The sequence below is a fragment of the Gracilinanus agilis genome, chromosome 3 (assembly GCF_016433145.1).
Source record: "Gracilinanus agilis isolate LMUSP501 chromosome 3, AgileGrace, whole genome shotgun sequence".
Classification (NCBI taxonomy): domain Eukaryota; kingdom Metazoa; phylum Chordata; class Mammalia; order Didelphimorphia; family Didelphidae; genus Gracilinanus; species Gracilinanus agilis.
This window is the reverse complement of record NC_058132.1, coordinates 596,153,930-596,169,237: the sequence shown is the minus strand read 5'-3', so window position 1 is coordinate 596,169,237 and position 15,308 is coordinate 596,153,930. Positions and strand designations below refer to the sequence as shown.

The following is a 15,308-nucleotide window of genomic DNA, read 5'->3' as shown; positions in this document are numbered from 1 at the left end:
AGGTCAACAAGTCCTGGCTGACCCTTTTGTATTCCTCTGCTTTCACTCTTTCCACCACTATTGTAAATAAAAGCTTAATATTAAAGGTCATTTAGACTTAGAGCAATACTTTGAATCAGCGACCACTATTATTATTTATAATTTTCATATATTTTAGTCAAACCATTAATTTTTAATTCCTACAATATTAAGAAATGTACCTACTCTGTGTTTGGTTTAAAGCCTTCAATTATTCCTTACTGCCTCTATAATAAAATACAAATTCCTAAATCAGGCATTAGTATTTCCATATACTAAGAACAGGATAAGAAAATTGTGCAAGAGATTTTATATGCAATTTGTTTTTTTAAAGTATACATTACATCTGGCATTCCTCTTCTTCCTTTTCCAGACTTGTCTTACCTTGCACACCATCCTCCATATATCTGCATTTGCCCATCTTTCATATGACAGAATGGACCCCTTTTTTAATCTCTGGCCTTCTGGAGTCCCTCTAATGCTCAGTTTAGCTCCTCTGTAAAGGTTTTCCTGATGTTCCCAGTTAAGTCTTTTCTCCCTCCTCATATTTCCTAAGAGTACTTTGTAACTCTTCTTTTCTCATATTATAGCAGGCTTGGTAGAACACAAGGTCTTTGAGGGCAGAGAATCTTTTTTTAAAATTTTGTAGAGAAGAGAACTGGTCCAAGTCAGGACAATCAAAGTAACTTGTATTCAAGTCCTGCCTCTGACACTTGTTTATGTGACTCCCCATTATTCATTTAATCTCAGTGATCCAGGTTAACTATCATGGGTCTAACCTGGAAAACAGATCTTAATTTGCATTTTTGGTGATACTTCTCTTACCATTATTTCCCTTTAATACAAAATCATAATGTGGTCTAAAAAAGAAAAAAATCCAGCTTAGCAGAGTGCCTTGCATTTACTAGGCAGCTACTAAGGTTTTTTTGAGCAGGGGAAGACATAAGGAAGATGACTCTAGCAGTGGTAAACATTAGAAATGGCTTCTAGTTAGTGTTGTTTGGGACAGAACAACTCAGGTGAGAGGCAACAAGAAGCTGAACTAGGATGATGGCAATGTAAGCAGTGTGGAGGACTTGTGGAAGCCATCTTACAGAGGAATAGTAGATGGGATTTGATTTTGTAAACTAAAAAATGTCAGCAGTAACTGGCAACTGACTAGAGAGTGTCTAGTTGAAAGACAGAGAGGGTTCAGGGTAAAGTTGATTATTGCAAATGTGTTGGATCTGGGCATCCCAGAAGTATATACCTATGAGAGAGTTTCATATAAGAGGCCAGAGATGGAGGTAACCAATTGGGAAGTTGTTTCCAAAGAGGTGATAATTCAAACAAGGGAAGTGGATCAGATTCAATTTAATCCAACAACTATTTGCTAGACATTTCCCACAAGCTAACTTCTGGGGATATAAAGATGAAATTTTAATAGTTCTTGCCTTCAAGAAGGTTACGTTTTACAGGGGAGAGGAAGCACATATAATTAAAAAACAAATAAGTATGTCAGAGTGGCAAGGCAATCTATCCCAGGTCATAATATTTGCCTCAGGGCAGAACATTTCAAGGACTTCTAAGAAGGGGGTGGCTAGAGCTGTGGTTTGGTCAAATCTGAGACAAGTGGCATAAACGATATCAATATAATCAGAATAAGGGAACCTTTCACTGGAACTCTTTGCATCAAGTATCTCAGATAAAAGCTTGACAGTTCAGAAAACATAACTGACACATTTAGAAGACTAAATCATTCTTTTTTAATTGCATTAAAATTCGGCAATTACTAAATCAGACGAACATTTCAATGTACAGTATACTAGGAAACAGGAGAATTGTACATGAAACAATAAATACTAACAATTATTCTCCAATAAGCAGACAAAGGCTATGAAAAGTGTCAAATGAAAAGAAATGCATCAAACACTAAAAAATTTCCAACTCACTTATAGGAGAAATATTTTTTAAAATGGATGCGTTTTCTTTTTATAGCATATATTCCTCCTTTATCAATCAAGATACTCTACATCCTTTATGACAAAAATTTAAAGAGAGGAAGTAGTTTAACAAAACCTACATACTGACCATGTTTGATGATGTGTACAGACCTTGCACATCCAAAGTTCTTCCTTTTGCAATTAAGGCAAGGAGGTGCATTTTCTCAAAGCTTTCTCTGGGCCTTGGTCAAAAGCATTAAATTATGCTCTTTACTGTTTTGTTTATACTGGGTAGTCATGCACATAACTTTCCTGGTTTAACTCACTCTAAGATAAATAAGGCATCATTTTCCTTCAGATTCTGTTTTGTTCAGTTTATCAGTCAGATTTAAAAGCTTTCTTTTAACTAGTTAGTCAAAATTACTATAAAAAAAAACTCCTTATAACCATTTCACCAAATAATTGTCTCTTCATTAACACACTTGTCAAGCTAGAATACCTTTTAGTTAGCTATTCTATTGCCAACACATTTGATTTCAATTATTTGTGGTCTTCAGCTTTTCCTGATAGTAAGCATGAATTTGCCTTTTTGTAATGTCTGGTTCTGTCTCTGGAACCATGAATTTCTTCTCCAAGCTAAATATACCTGTCAGCTGACTAGCATACGTCAAGGACTCAAAGTCCTTTATCATTCTGGTTGCCCTCTTTGGGACACTCTCCAGATGACCAATATCCTTAAACTTTAGCACTAAGGACTGAATACAGTACTCCAAATCAGGTATGATGAGGTTAGAGGGAATATCACCTCTACTCTTGGAAGGTATACCTTTTATAAGGTCTGAGATTATGTTCATTTTTTGGCTACTGCATCACACTGCCAACCAATTTTTTGCAATTTACTAAAATCCCATTAGAGACTCCTATACCTTCTGGTTATAGATACAACTATAAGCCTCTAAGAAGGTCTTTGATCCTAAATGCAATATCCTTGACTCTGAACCACACAAGCTAGGGTAGACAATTATCTGAAGATTGTCACACTCTCTCAAGCAAAAATAAATTAGTTTAGTTTTCATCCTTGAAATGCCATAGACCAACGTTTCTACTTTACACTAAATTTTGGGTGGTTGTCTTTCCAGTGAAGTCAAATAACTTCTATTGGCCAACAAGGACTTTTATTTGACTCACCATCCCTTCCAGATGGCTGACTGCCAGAAACTGCCCTTTCATAATGAAAGGGTATTTACTCTTTATCTTTTATACAAGTACTAACTTTTCCTTTATACAAAGATTTTCCATTAAAATGATTTTAATCTGCATTTTAAAAAAATTGTCTGTCATAGAGAAGGGCTTCTTAGTTCTATTATTTTAAAGGAATCACAATATGACACATCCTTTTTTTTTAACTGAGGCTCCTAGGAAGGACTGGGGTGATAGTAAAAAAAGAAGAGAATGTATTTAAGAGATAAAATATAATTTGAAAACAATTTAGCTTTTTCCCTTGGGGAAAACATGTAAAAATTTAAGAAGTGTTCAGAGAACTTGATCCAAATAAATTTGACTTCACATTTCAAGATTTTGTGTCCTCTTTAGGTTCAGCTGTAATTCCACCAAAATTTTCCAGACTATCTTCAAAGGTTGAAGTGATTAAAGAAAATTAATCCTCTTGAAGCCATATTGGCTGAAAACGTTTAAACTTGGCTAAATTGGTCCTATTACAATAGAAAATAGTGCTTCACTGAAGTTTGGCGGGATCATAGAATAGTCGGCTTACTGGTAGTCTCATTAAGAGGCTCAAGGAGAAGCATTTTAGGAGGAATAAAAGCATCATTCTGAACATTAAGACCAATTAAAAAGTTATCTCCACCAATCACTTTGTAGGCTTTGGAATGGCCTTCTTATCTAGAAAGCACTAAAGCCCCTATCATGTGACAGCCACTGTACTAGATTTTAGGGATATAAAAACAAAAATGAAAATCTTTGCCTACAAGGTCTCTGAAGAGAGAATGTGTATACAAGGGTAATAAATTCTTCAAAACAATTTTGTTGACTGGGTAAAGCCCACAAGAAATGAGGGTCCCTCAGTGTGTCCTGGATATGAAAGGATTCCCAAATACAACGGCAGCAGAAGTTTCTACCAAGAACCTTTGCCTTGGGGGGCAGCTGGGTGGCTCAGTGGATTGAGAGCCAGGCCTAGAGACAGGAGGTTCTAGGTTCAAATCTGGCCTCAAGACACTTCCTAGCTGTGTGACCCTGGGCAAGTCACTTAATCCCCATTGCCTAGGCCTTACCACTTTTCTGCCTTGGAGCCAATACACAGTATTGACTCTAAGATGGAAGGTAAGGGTTTAAAAAACAAACAAACAAAAAAAACCTTTGCCTTATCAAATTTTTCCTCACACTGGTTTAAGAAAAGGAAATAAAATCCAGGAGAGCCTCAAGTATGAGTTTATAGAGTCAGGTAGAGGCAACCTGGAAAAGAACTGTGGAAACATGCCTTCTATTTCGCTGGCCTTGGTACCTCCAACTTAGCTGAGGAAAATGTCTTCCTGCCTCTTTTACTAGGGAAGATTCCTTTTTCTCATTCTCCATGTTTAAAACTTTGACACTAATTGTACAAAAAAAGAAATTGTAGTTTAGTACCAAGACAGACAGACTAGGACTAAGGATTTAATGGACCATAATGCCATAATAGCACCAGAGGGTCCCCATTCGATTCTTCCACACTTCCTTACCATCTCATGCTCTTAAGAAAAATGGGAAAGAACTATTTGGATAAGCAGCTTCAACAGGCTAACTTCTGATAAGGAATAAGGGGAAGTAGAGATTGTACCAGTTACAGACATCTTACTTCAATGTAACTACTAACTTGTCTTGGATTGGCATCTGGTCTGCCACTCTCCATCTCTGTCATTCTACTTCATTCCTCCCTAACATATGCAGCTTTGGCTCACAATCAATAGCAAGGTATTCATCCCAAACATCCCTTCTGTACCAGTCTTAGACATAGCCTTTACTTCTACAATGCAAAATGGAGTTTGGTCCAGTGTGTTCTCCTGTCTTAAGACATGCAAAGTTCAAAAACTTGAAGCCAGGAAGACCTGAGCTCTTTAGTCCTAGGACTCTTGGTGGACTTGGGAAGGGGGTACCATTTCAGTATAATTATAAAAGGAAACAAAGATCAAAGAAAACAAAATTTGTATTTGCATAAACCTCATGCAATTAAAATGGAAATAGTTATCTGACAAAAAATACTGATAAAACTTCATGGCCAAGATAGAAGGAATTGCAATTTTAATTTTATCATTTTTTATAGAATCAATTCTGTATACTGGTTCCAAGGCAGAAGAGCAGTAAGGGTTAAGTGACTTGTTCTGGGTCACATAGCTAGGAAGTATATGAGGCCAGATTTAAACCTAGGACCTCTGGTCTTTAGGCCTGGTTCCCTCAAATCACTTAGCCACCCAGTTGTCCCCAGTGACTTCAATTTTTAAGAGACATTCCCCAAATGAGAATCAAGATATAATGAAGTTCAAGGGAAGAAATTCAAACCCTAAATAAATGCTCCCAAACACTCATAATTGGAAGCAAACTAAAGCAACTGAGGTACTACCCCACATCAATAAGATTGGCAAAATTGACAAAAATAGGAAAATAACAAATGAAAAATTAATATGCTGCTGTTGGTGGACCTTTGAAATGGTCTATATGGGAAAGCAATTTGTAATTAGGACCAAAAAGTGATATACACTGTCCTTTGGCTCACTGATACCACCAGTAGGTCAATCCTCTTAAAAAATTAAAAAGAAATACGGAGGGTAGAGGGGAGGGAAAGAAAATGAATTGCAAACATGGGGGGGGGGAAAGGAATAAAAGGTCTTTTGCAAAAAATATTTATCGAAAGGTATTTTTTTATAGCATTAAAGAACTGGAAGATTAGGCAGCATGAATCATTTGTGGGAACTGCTGAATAAATTGTTACATGAATGTAATGAAATACTATTAAGAGTGTAAGTGGAGGTTTAAGAGAAAGCTTGGAAAATTTGCTTTAAGAAAATTATGGAGGCAAGCCCTAAAGTAGAGGAAATAGTAAAGGCCTTAAAGTAGTATTTTGAGCTGAGTCAGGAGGTTGCAAGAAACAAGAAATGGGGAATGTGTATTTCAAAAGCACAGACATATGAGGAAAAAGTCAAAATGCTTTATCATTTGTATAAAGAAAAGTAACATATAGGGCAGGCAAGGAAGTTAAGAGATCAATTATGGAGTTTTTAAGGGTCCAGAAGGAGCATATACTTGCTAACAGAGTAATAGGAAGCTACTCTAGCAATGTGACTTAGCCTAACTTCTCAATTAGTCAAATCACTTTGACACCTGTGTAGAATGTACATTGGAGTGTAAGAGATTCGAGAAAAATCAACTAGGAGGCTATTCTAGGTGAGAGGTGTGATAAGGGCCTGATAAGCCTATAAAGCCTGACTGCAATAAAGTGGTAGCTAAGTGAGTGGGGTAAGGAGACACTGATGAGACTTGCCATGAAGAGAATGAGACGATTTGGAGGTTTCAAACATGCCAGACCAAAAAGATGATGATTCTCTAGGCAGAAAGTAGGAAGTTTAGAAGAGTTATAGTTTGGAAGAAAGAGCAACTGTTTTGAGCAAACTGAATTTGAGATAACTATAGGATATCGAATTCAAAATGTCCAGTAGAAAGCTTGTGAGCTCAAGGAAAATGCCTGCATTGGTAATGGAATCCACTAGAATGAAATCACCAAAGAATGTAGAATCAAAAGAGAAGAGGGACTTGGAGTACGGTCAGTTAGCAGGCATATATGATGATCCAGAAAAAGATGCTAAGGAATGGTCAATGATGTTGGAGAAGCCATAGAAGGTGTCTCAAACACTTAGAAGAATTTTTTTCCTAGCTTTTGCTTACCTTCCCTTTGATGGTGATTGCTTTCAGCTTCACCCCTAACAATCATACTGCAATGAATGGCATAGGCATATCTAGGGCAATTGAACAAAAAGTAAATTAGCCTTTGGGTCTTAGCCAACAAAATAATTGCCAAGGATCAAAGAGCAACATAAACTATGAGAAAACACTGCACTAGAGTTGAGGGCTGGGGTCTAGGCTAAGCCTTAACACTCTAGGCCTTAATTTTCTTATCTGTAAAATAAAGAGAATTGGGCTAGATAACTACTAAGGTTCTTCAAAAACAACAACAACAACAACAACAACAACAACAACAACAACAACAAAAATTAGGTCAATGTCCAAGGATTCCAATTTAGGAGGTATGAAAATATACAAATGACTCATGATACAAAGAAAATATCTTTACTTTATATCAAAGACTGTGGGAATTGGAAAACTGAAGTGATATGGGCTTGGATTTTTTTGTTTTTAAATGAGAGAAAATGTCAAAAATTAAAGTGTCCAGTTCAGAATTGAGAGCCATAGAAGATAACTGTTTTGTCCTCTTGTCCCATTATTTCAAAGACCATCTCTGGCATGTGCCAAGCTGAATTGAAATCAGAAGCTATTCAAAATGATCTAAACCTTTCTATAGTTCAACATCACTGGTCCACAGGTTCTTTCTTTTTTTTCTTTTTCTTCTTTTTTTCTGGACTCTGAAAATAATTTAACAAGATACAGAATTTTTAAAAATGAGCTCTTAAAATAGGCATCAATAAATTTATGAATACAAAGATTTAAAAATCCTTATAAATGAGCCTTTTATGTTACTTACTTAAAACTGAAAATCAGACATCACAAGTATTATGGCTTTGAAAGTCTTTCTCAATCAAAAACTTCCCTTCCTCCTTCCTTGTATTCCAGGAAGTTGTGACCCCATCATCTCCTTTTGTTTAGCTCCTGAGCCAAGAGTGGTTTTTATGTCTTAAAATATTTTATTGCATTAAAAAATGTAAATGGCTATGCAAATTGACCTCTTTTCTATTTTAAGCCCTTAGAATTAATACAAGTGCCACAAGGAAACAAAACTATAAATGATTTTGTCTATTCATCAAAAAGATTAATATGTATTAAATGGATCCTTATAGCACCACTGTATGATTTAATTATAGACCTATTACTATAACCAGAAATAATGTCAAAATTAAACTGGAACCTTACTTCAACAACTATACTAGTGGATGGTTCTTCTTCTGAAAAAGTTTCTTCTTTTATTTTCTTCTTTTTTTCCTTTTTTTCCTTTTTCTTTTTCTTCTTTGAAGTATCAATTTCTACTACTTCTTCTTCTTCTTGTTCTTCTGTAGAGAATGAAAAAATATAGAGTATTGGATTTAGGAAACTTAGAGCTATCATTTGGTTCAACTTGCTCTTTTAAATGAGGTCAAGAGAAGTGAAGTGATAAGTTTGTCAGAATTCTTCCCATCCCTTTGTGAACAAAAAAAGAGCATCTATCTCCAAAAGACATGGCTTTATTTATTCATATGAACCCGGGAATGCTAGAAGTAGAAGAGACCCAAAAAATCATGGAGTTTCCTCAATTTACAGAGGAAACAGCTCCTATAAAAAAAACCCTTTTGAAACAGACAGTAATGTATTTTAGCTTTCTGTGCTCATAGCATCTCTGTACGATTCTGTTTTTAGGGCTGGTGATGGATTAAAGATATGTTCCTACCCCTTCTGGTGAATACTCCTAAAGATAGCTGTCTAAGATAAGGGATAATTTATGACTTTGATAAATTTTGGGACCTACTGCCAAACCTCGACATCACAAGCACCAAGTTCTAATCAACCGAACCAAACCCAGATAACCACTACTATATTCAAGGTCTCTGGATTTTAACAAAGTCTCATATTTTTTTCATTTAGTTGATTTCCTGAAGGTCATCAGCAACTTCAACATGCTTTGTTTTTTTATACATTAAGGTTTGGTAGTAACAGATTGAATCTTGCATTTTGAAAATTGAGATCCTGATGCTATGAGTATTTCACAGGTATAGTAATTACCATGAAGAATGATTCAACTCAATTATTTCCTTCCCTAGCAGAGAAAATATGGATTCTATTTCTATACTTAAACAAATTTCTAAATTCAAAGCTACTATATTGAAGAGTTCTTAACTTTCAGAAAAGGGATGTTTACCTCCTTGTGGTTACAGTTTAGACAACTGGTTCAAATATTAAAACAAAAAAAAAAGCAGTAATTTACATCATCAGCATAAGTTTCCCTATATGAAGCAAGTATGTCATGAAATTCTAGTCTAAGCTGTTCCTCTCATAGAGTTTTACTCTATAAAATCTTGAATAGATGGATATCTAGCCATGTCTAGAAAATATGCTAGTCTACTATGTTGTAAGGCAGTCTAATTCCAATGTTGGACATGTCCTAAATTGCTATTAATATCTCATGAAACTTAACTTTCTGATAACTTAGCTTGTTTCCCTTCTACTTAAGTCTTCACACTATTTTCTTTGTGCACAAGTTGTATAAATGGAAAAAAAGGAAGAAAGAAATGAAGGGAAGGAAGAAAAAAGGAGAAAGAAAAAGAGGAAGGAATAAAGAGTAAGCAAATGAGCTAAATATTGCCAACTGCCCAAGTTCTAAAGTTCAAATTACTTAGCCTGGAAGACTTCAGTCTAGAGGCTAATGACTTTTTCAGTGTTCATATTAGTCTCAATTGTTTACTTGTTATGATCTCTTCACTCCATCTGTGGGTGAAGGGTATGTTGGTATATGGAGGACTTCACTGAGGTAGGAATGTGAAGCTTGTTTTTTAACTGATATGCTCAGATAGGATCTCAAAGAAAACAGTAACTAAAATTAATTTCATACTTCAAAAAGAACATGTACTAGAAGAGGTGTTAGTAATCAGTCACCAACAAATAAAAACAATCTCAACTTGGGCACAATGTAACTTTACCAACAACGAGAAACAATCTGAATATAAAAGCAATCATACACACAAAAAACTACCCCTTCATGTGGTTGAGGGTAAAGTATTTTTCTTTCTTTAAAAAATAAAACAAAACAAAACAACCATTGGGGGCAGCTGGGTGTCTCAGTGGATTGAGAGGTACTAGGTTCAAATGTGGCCTCAGATACTTCCTAGCTGTGTGACCCTGGGCAAGCCACTTAACCTCCACTGCCTGGCCTTTACTAAGCTCCTCTGCCTTAGAACCAATACATCGTATTGATTTTAAGATGGAAGGTAAGGGTTTATTTAAAAAAAAAAAAAAAAAAAAAAAAAAAAAAAAAAAAAAAGGAATATTATTGCCCCCATGCAATATTAGCACACTGTTAAAATGTTAAAAGATAACCTAACTATATATTAGGTTTAATACCATCAACCTTCAAAATATACAAGCCTCTTTCAAATGTCCAGGGGAATTGGCTCTTTTGGCTTTCAAACCCAAATATTTCTCCAAGGCCAGGAATCAGCACCTTAAAAAGAAACTCAAGTATAGATCAGACTAAAGAAGTCCAAAACAACCTTTAACTTCTACAATCTTGGGCTTCTTAGCTTTCACTGCAATCTTTGGTTCAGTATCTTGTTCTTCTGTAACTTCTTCAAACTTGCGTTTCTTAGACAATGTTGGAAGAGTTGAATCAACAGATGGATCATAAGTTTTTACTTCGCTGAAAGAGAGTCAAGTAATTTTATCAAGCACCAGATATTTAAGATCTTTTTAAGAGGAAGATTTTTAGAAATCTGTACAAGGTAGCATAATATAGGTTATAACACTAACTATTTAGTTGGACAAGAAGCAGTAGTGACATGATAGTGTCTGCCTACTTACCTTTTATGGAGATACTTTTCTGTTTTTGCTAATGCCTTTCCTGTGCCACTGATTTTTCTTATCTGAAAAGGAAAGCAACAGTTACCCCAAATGAAACAATCCATTTAGTCTCTACAATCTCACTCCATCCTTTAATAGTTCTATTCTTGTACAATTAATAATTCTGTGTCTAATGAATCACTTGAAATCACACAAAGAAACAGTCCACAAGAGGACTGGACTACCTTTTATTATTATTATTATTATTATTATTATTATTATTATTGTTATTGTTATAAACCCTTACCTTTTGCCTTAGAATCAATACAATGTATTGGTTCCATGGCAGAAGACCAGTAAGAGCTAGGCAATAGGGATTAGGTGACTTGTCCAGGGTCACACAGCTAGGAAGTGTCTGAGGCCACATTTGAACCTAGGACCTCCTGTCTCTAGGACTGACTCTCAATCCACTAAGCTACCCAGCTGCCCCTGGGCTAAAATTTTCGAAATGTCAAAGAACTGCTTTATGGTTTACAAAGCATAGACACTAGCACATTTACATACTGCAACACTGTTTGTGTAAGGTACTATAGAGATATTATCATCCCCATTCTGTAGATGAGGAAAGTGAAGCTCAGGAAGATTAAGCCTCTATGGAATCAAGGCATCCTAGGATGCTGGGGGTCCACAGTCAAAGACCACAAGTCATACTGATTCTCAGACACTTTGTGTGACACCGGGCAACTCATTTATCTCAGTTTCCTTATCTGTAAAATGAGGCTAATAATAGCACTCACTTCCTAGGGTTGTTGAAGATCAAGTGAGGTAATATTTGTAAAGTGCTTAGCAGAGAGCCTGACACAAAACAGGCACTTTAATAAGTGCTAGTTTGCTGGGGTCAAGTTAGTAAATGTCAAATAGAATTTGAAGCCAGGTCTTGTTGAATAAGCTTGGGCCTCTTTATTATATTATGTGCTTAGTTTTTATTAGATATAACATAGAAAAGTAACTCAGAGATGATTCTAGTTGAAAAATTGCCCTTAATTTCTCAGTCTCTAAACATATACACAAAGAACAATAAGACTTGAGTTTGCTAAGAATAAAAAATACCATTCATTTCTTAAAAATATGAACTAGTATTAGGGCTTAATAAAGCTAAGGAAAGAAGTATAGTGATCTGCCCAGGTACAAGTATTTAAAAATTCACAAAAATACTATTTTACTTTTTGTCTTATTTAATTAGTGTCTTTATTTTTTCTTTAACCAAAATGTACAAAATGTACTAAAATGGCAAATTAACTTTTTCTCCTGGAAATCTTCCTATTTTGTTGAATATGGAAGAACATGGATCTTACCCCTCTCTCTTCCAAATGCCTCAGTCGAGCTTCTAATTTGGCTCTGTTCTCAATTCCCATTTCAGCACTAGAATCCTCTCCAAAAGCATCATAACGGATAGCCAAAGCAGTTTTGGCCGCCAACATTCTAGAAATCTGGGAGAGACACAGAGGATAAGGACATTCAATTGACACACCAAGATAATAGTTACACTGCCCTCTAAACATTCTTTTTGTTGCCATTTCCTAAGCCTTGGTGACTAATACCTAGTCTGACCCATGTTCCAACATGGGGGGAGAACACAACTTGAATATGATTCATGTTTTTTGACTCTGCTTATATAGTAGTCACTCAATGAGTTATTCACTTTTTTTAACTTCCACCACTTTCTCCACTTTACTCCATGTTCCCAATATGGCTCTATTATTGCTCAGAATGATATAATTTCCAAGATCCAGAACTTTAAAAAACTCCATTTCTGGAAAACCTGTCACCACGGAATGCCTATCCCAGTGATGAACCTTTTAGAGTGCCAGGCCCCACCTCTGCCCCCTCACATACACAGGGGACAGAGAAAGTGTTCCTATTGGGCTGCTAGGCAGAGGTGTGGGCAATGTGAAAAGATGTCATCAGGCACTGTAGAGAAGGGGAGGGGGAACAGCTCTGTCTAAGTCTCTCTGTCTTTCTAGTAATGAACTCTGGGAGTGTGTGGAGGTGTGTATGGCCCATGTGAGAGCTCTGCGTGCCATAGGTTTACCATCACTGGTCCATTCCATTCTGCATCCTTAATATGACCCCTGACTTTGGTTCTCTTTCCTCAACATGGATTCCATGGCTTACTTCTGTGTTATCTAGTTAAGACTATCCCAGCAACCCTTGTGCTCTTGTCCATCCTTCCCTTGTGAACTTCCTTATCAGTCAGCACTTCCATATTTACTTTCCGTACTTCTGCTTCTGGGGAGAAAAGCCCAAACCATGTGGATTGACCACATGAGAACCTCCGTACTTCCAGACAATCCTCCAACTCTGCACCTTTGTTCTCCCTTTGCCTAATGTTCCTTTCCTCCATTGTCAGTGTGCCACCCTTCACTTGGCTTGTTCCTAACCATCTACAAATTTTAAGGCTTTCTTAATCCTAAAACAACTTTCTGCTGACCCTTTTAAACCAGCCGGCTACCATTCCCTATTTCTATTCCCCTAAAAAATCAAGGGAAAAAAAAATCTGGTTACCCCCATGGCCCCTCCTTCTTTCTCACCAACAATGATAACACATATAATTAACTTTTAACTCCATTCTACTGAAGCTACTTTCTCCAAGGTCACTGAAACCATCAGGCTTTTCCACGCTCATCTCTGGCTTCTCTAAAGCTCCCATTATTCAGTCTGTACTATTAGACTCCACTCTTCTGCCTCTCTGCCTGCCTATATCTATTTCTTCTTCATGGTCTGTGCTTGTTCTACCTTTAACTCATTCTGTAGGATTTGCTCAGATTTTGAGAGGACTTTTAAGGTTTACAGAGTATCCTCTACTTCCAATTATCTAAGGCTTGGAAAGCTTTATGCCTAACCTTACACATAGTATTGAAGCCATGATGTAAACTCTTATCCCGAATTCCATGCAAACTAGCCATCCTTGTCCACTCCTCCTTGGCAAATTCATTCATTGCCCTAACTTGAATGACTAGTTCTACACAGATATCTCATATTTTTACCTATCTTGTGGCATATCCTGTTTGCACCCAGGGAAGATACTGTAGAAATGGCACTCAAGAGTTAAAGATGGGGCCTAGTCCATGCAGACAGCTATGAAATAATTGTATGAGCACTGTGGGCCTTGTTAATACTTAAACAAGGCATGTTAACTATGGACACATTCCTACTCTTCCATCAGTACAGAATTTGCATGAATCACCTATATATCAATCAAGATGCTTAGGGTTTTAGAGAACTTTTATAAGCGAGTCAGCAGTGGGCCACATCTTTACCAGTGTACAACTGTAACAGAAAGATGCAGAGAATCAGAGATCCCATTTATTGTGTTGATTTTGGGAAGGAAAAAAAAAGCATTGAATTCAACACAATGAAATGTTGCCTTATAAGTTCTTTCACAACAAGGTATCTCTACCTTCATTAGTCCAGAAAAATTCAACTGATAAGATTTCTCTGAGTTTTTACCCCTCCCAAAAACTCTCTAACATATTTTCTTACACTATAAAAAGTTGCTATCTCTTCTTCACTTACATGGAAAAAGAGGCAACAACTGAAATAAAAAGATTTTTGATGCCTGATGGCAAACACACAGAGCAACAAGTTTTGTAGAAGGAAAAGAATTTATGCCAACTTTTCTTCTTGAAAAACAGATATCTGAGCATTATATAGCAACTTACCTTTCCTTTGTTTTTGGGGGTGCTTTGGCCCACAAGGGAAGCATGATAAATCAGGCCATATTTAGGGGTGTCCCTTCTTGTCTTCAGGGCTCTAAAGAGTGCCTTTTCAGCTCCTAGTATCTGTACAGTAGAAGCTGCATGCTTTGCTAAATTCAAAAGGGAACCTAAGACAGAAAGTTATAAACTGTATTTAGTTGTTAAACATGTAAACTCTGACATCTTGAGCTAAAATATGAATGATCAAGTCACTGAAGCCTGTACAAACATTTTGTACTACAGTATGCATAGGTCCCTTTCTACAGCTGTTTAAAACAAGGGGTAAAACACCAAGTACAAATAGCAATATTTAAGTTTAGGGTATACACAGATTAGGGTAAGAGAAAAATATTGTGTTTGAATGAACAATTTTAACTAATAGTAACAACTGCACAACTCCAGAATAGAATGTCACTATCCACCACCCCAGAGTTCAATGTTGTAGGACTGGCATAATAAATCACTGGCTAACAGTGAGGTCCTTTGGTATTTCAATAACTAAATTCCAGTAGATCCTATCTAAGATGAACATTCTATTCTGAATTTTACTAGGCAGTTAAGTGTTAATATAGGGTTCCTTTCTACTTCCCAATGCTATTCAACAGCCAAAGTAAGTAATGTAACGAGGTCTAATGAAATCTAACAAAGGGGACTGAAGTGTCTCAGAAGAGGTAGTGACTAGAGTTGCCCTCATTATTGAAAAGGAAGTCAGGCAAACAAATTAAAATCATCATAGATCACTTCAGTCCTTAGTCTTGAACACACACAGGACTTTGTGCAATAGTGTTTCTTGCTTTTCACAGAAAGTTAGAGCTTTTAAGAAAGTCCTTGGATGCTTATCACTAAAGCAAGGACACAAAAAAAA

General features: G+C 36.3%; 1 protein-coding gene and 1 non-coding gene across 2 annotated transcripts in view; both read right to left on the bottom strand.

Annotated features, from left to right (window-relative positions):
• Window positions 1-7,252: 7,252 nt before the first annotated feature.
• NOP58 (NOP58 ribonucleoprotein) overlaps window positions 7,253-15,308 on the bottom strand; it is a 30,918-nt gene continuing 22,862 nt past the window's right edge. Inside the window, exons 10-15 of the mRNA XM_044670645.1 lie at window positions 14,408-14,571; window positions 12,041-12,175; window positions 10,707-10,768; window positions 10,400-10,545; window positions 8,073-8,209; window positions 7,253-7,567 (exon numbers count right to left, since the gene is read on the bottom strand). Coding sequence (XP_044526580.1) covers window positions 7,514-7,567; window positions 8,073-8,209; window positions 10,400-10,545; window positions 10,707-10,768; window positions 12,041-12,175; window positions 14,408-14,571 — 698 coding nt within the window. The 3' untranslated portion in view covers window positions 7,253-7,513. The remainder of the gene's footprint in view (window positions 7,568-8,072; window positions 8,210-10,399; window positions 10,546-10,706; window positions 10,769-12,040; window positions 12,176-14,407; window positions 14,572-15,308) is intronic.
• LOC123243516 lies at window positions 15,101-15,184 on the bottom strand. The gene has a single exon (XR_006506031.1). It is a non-coding gene; the product is annotated as a small nucleolar RNA SNORD11 (small nucleolar RNA).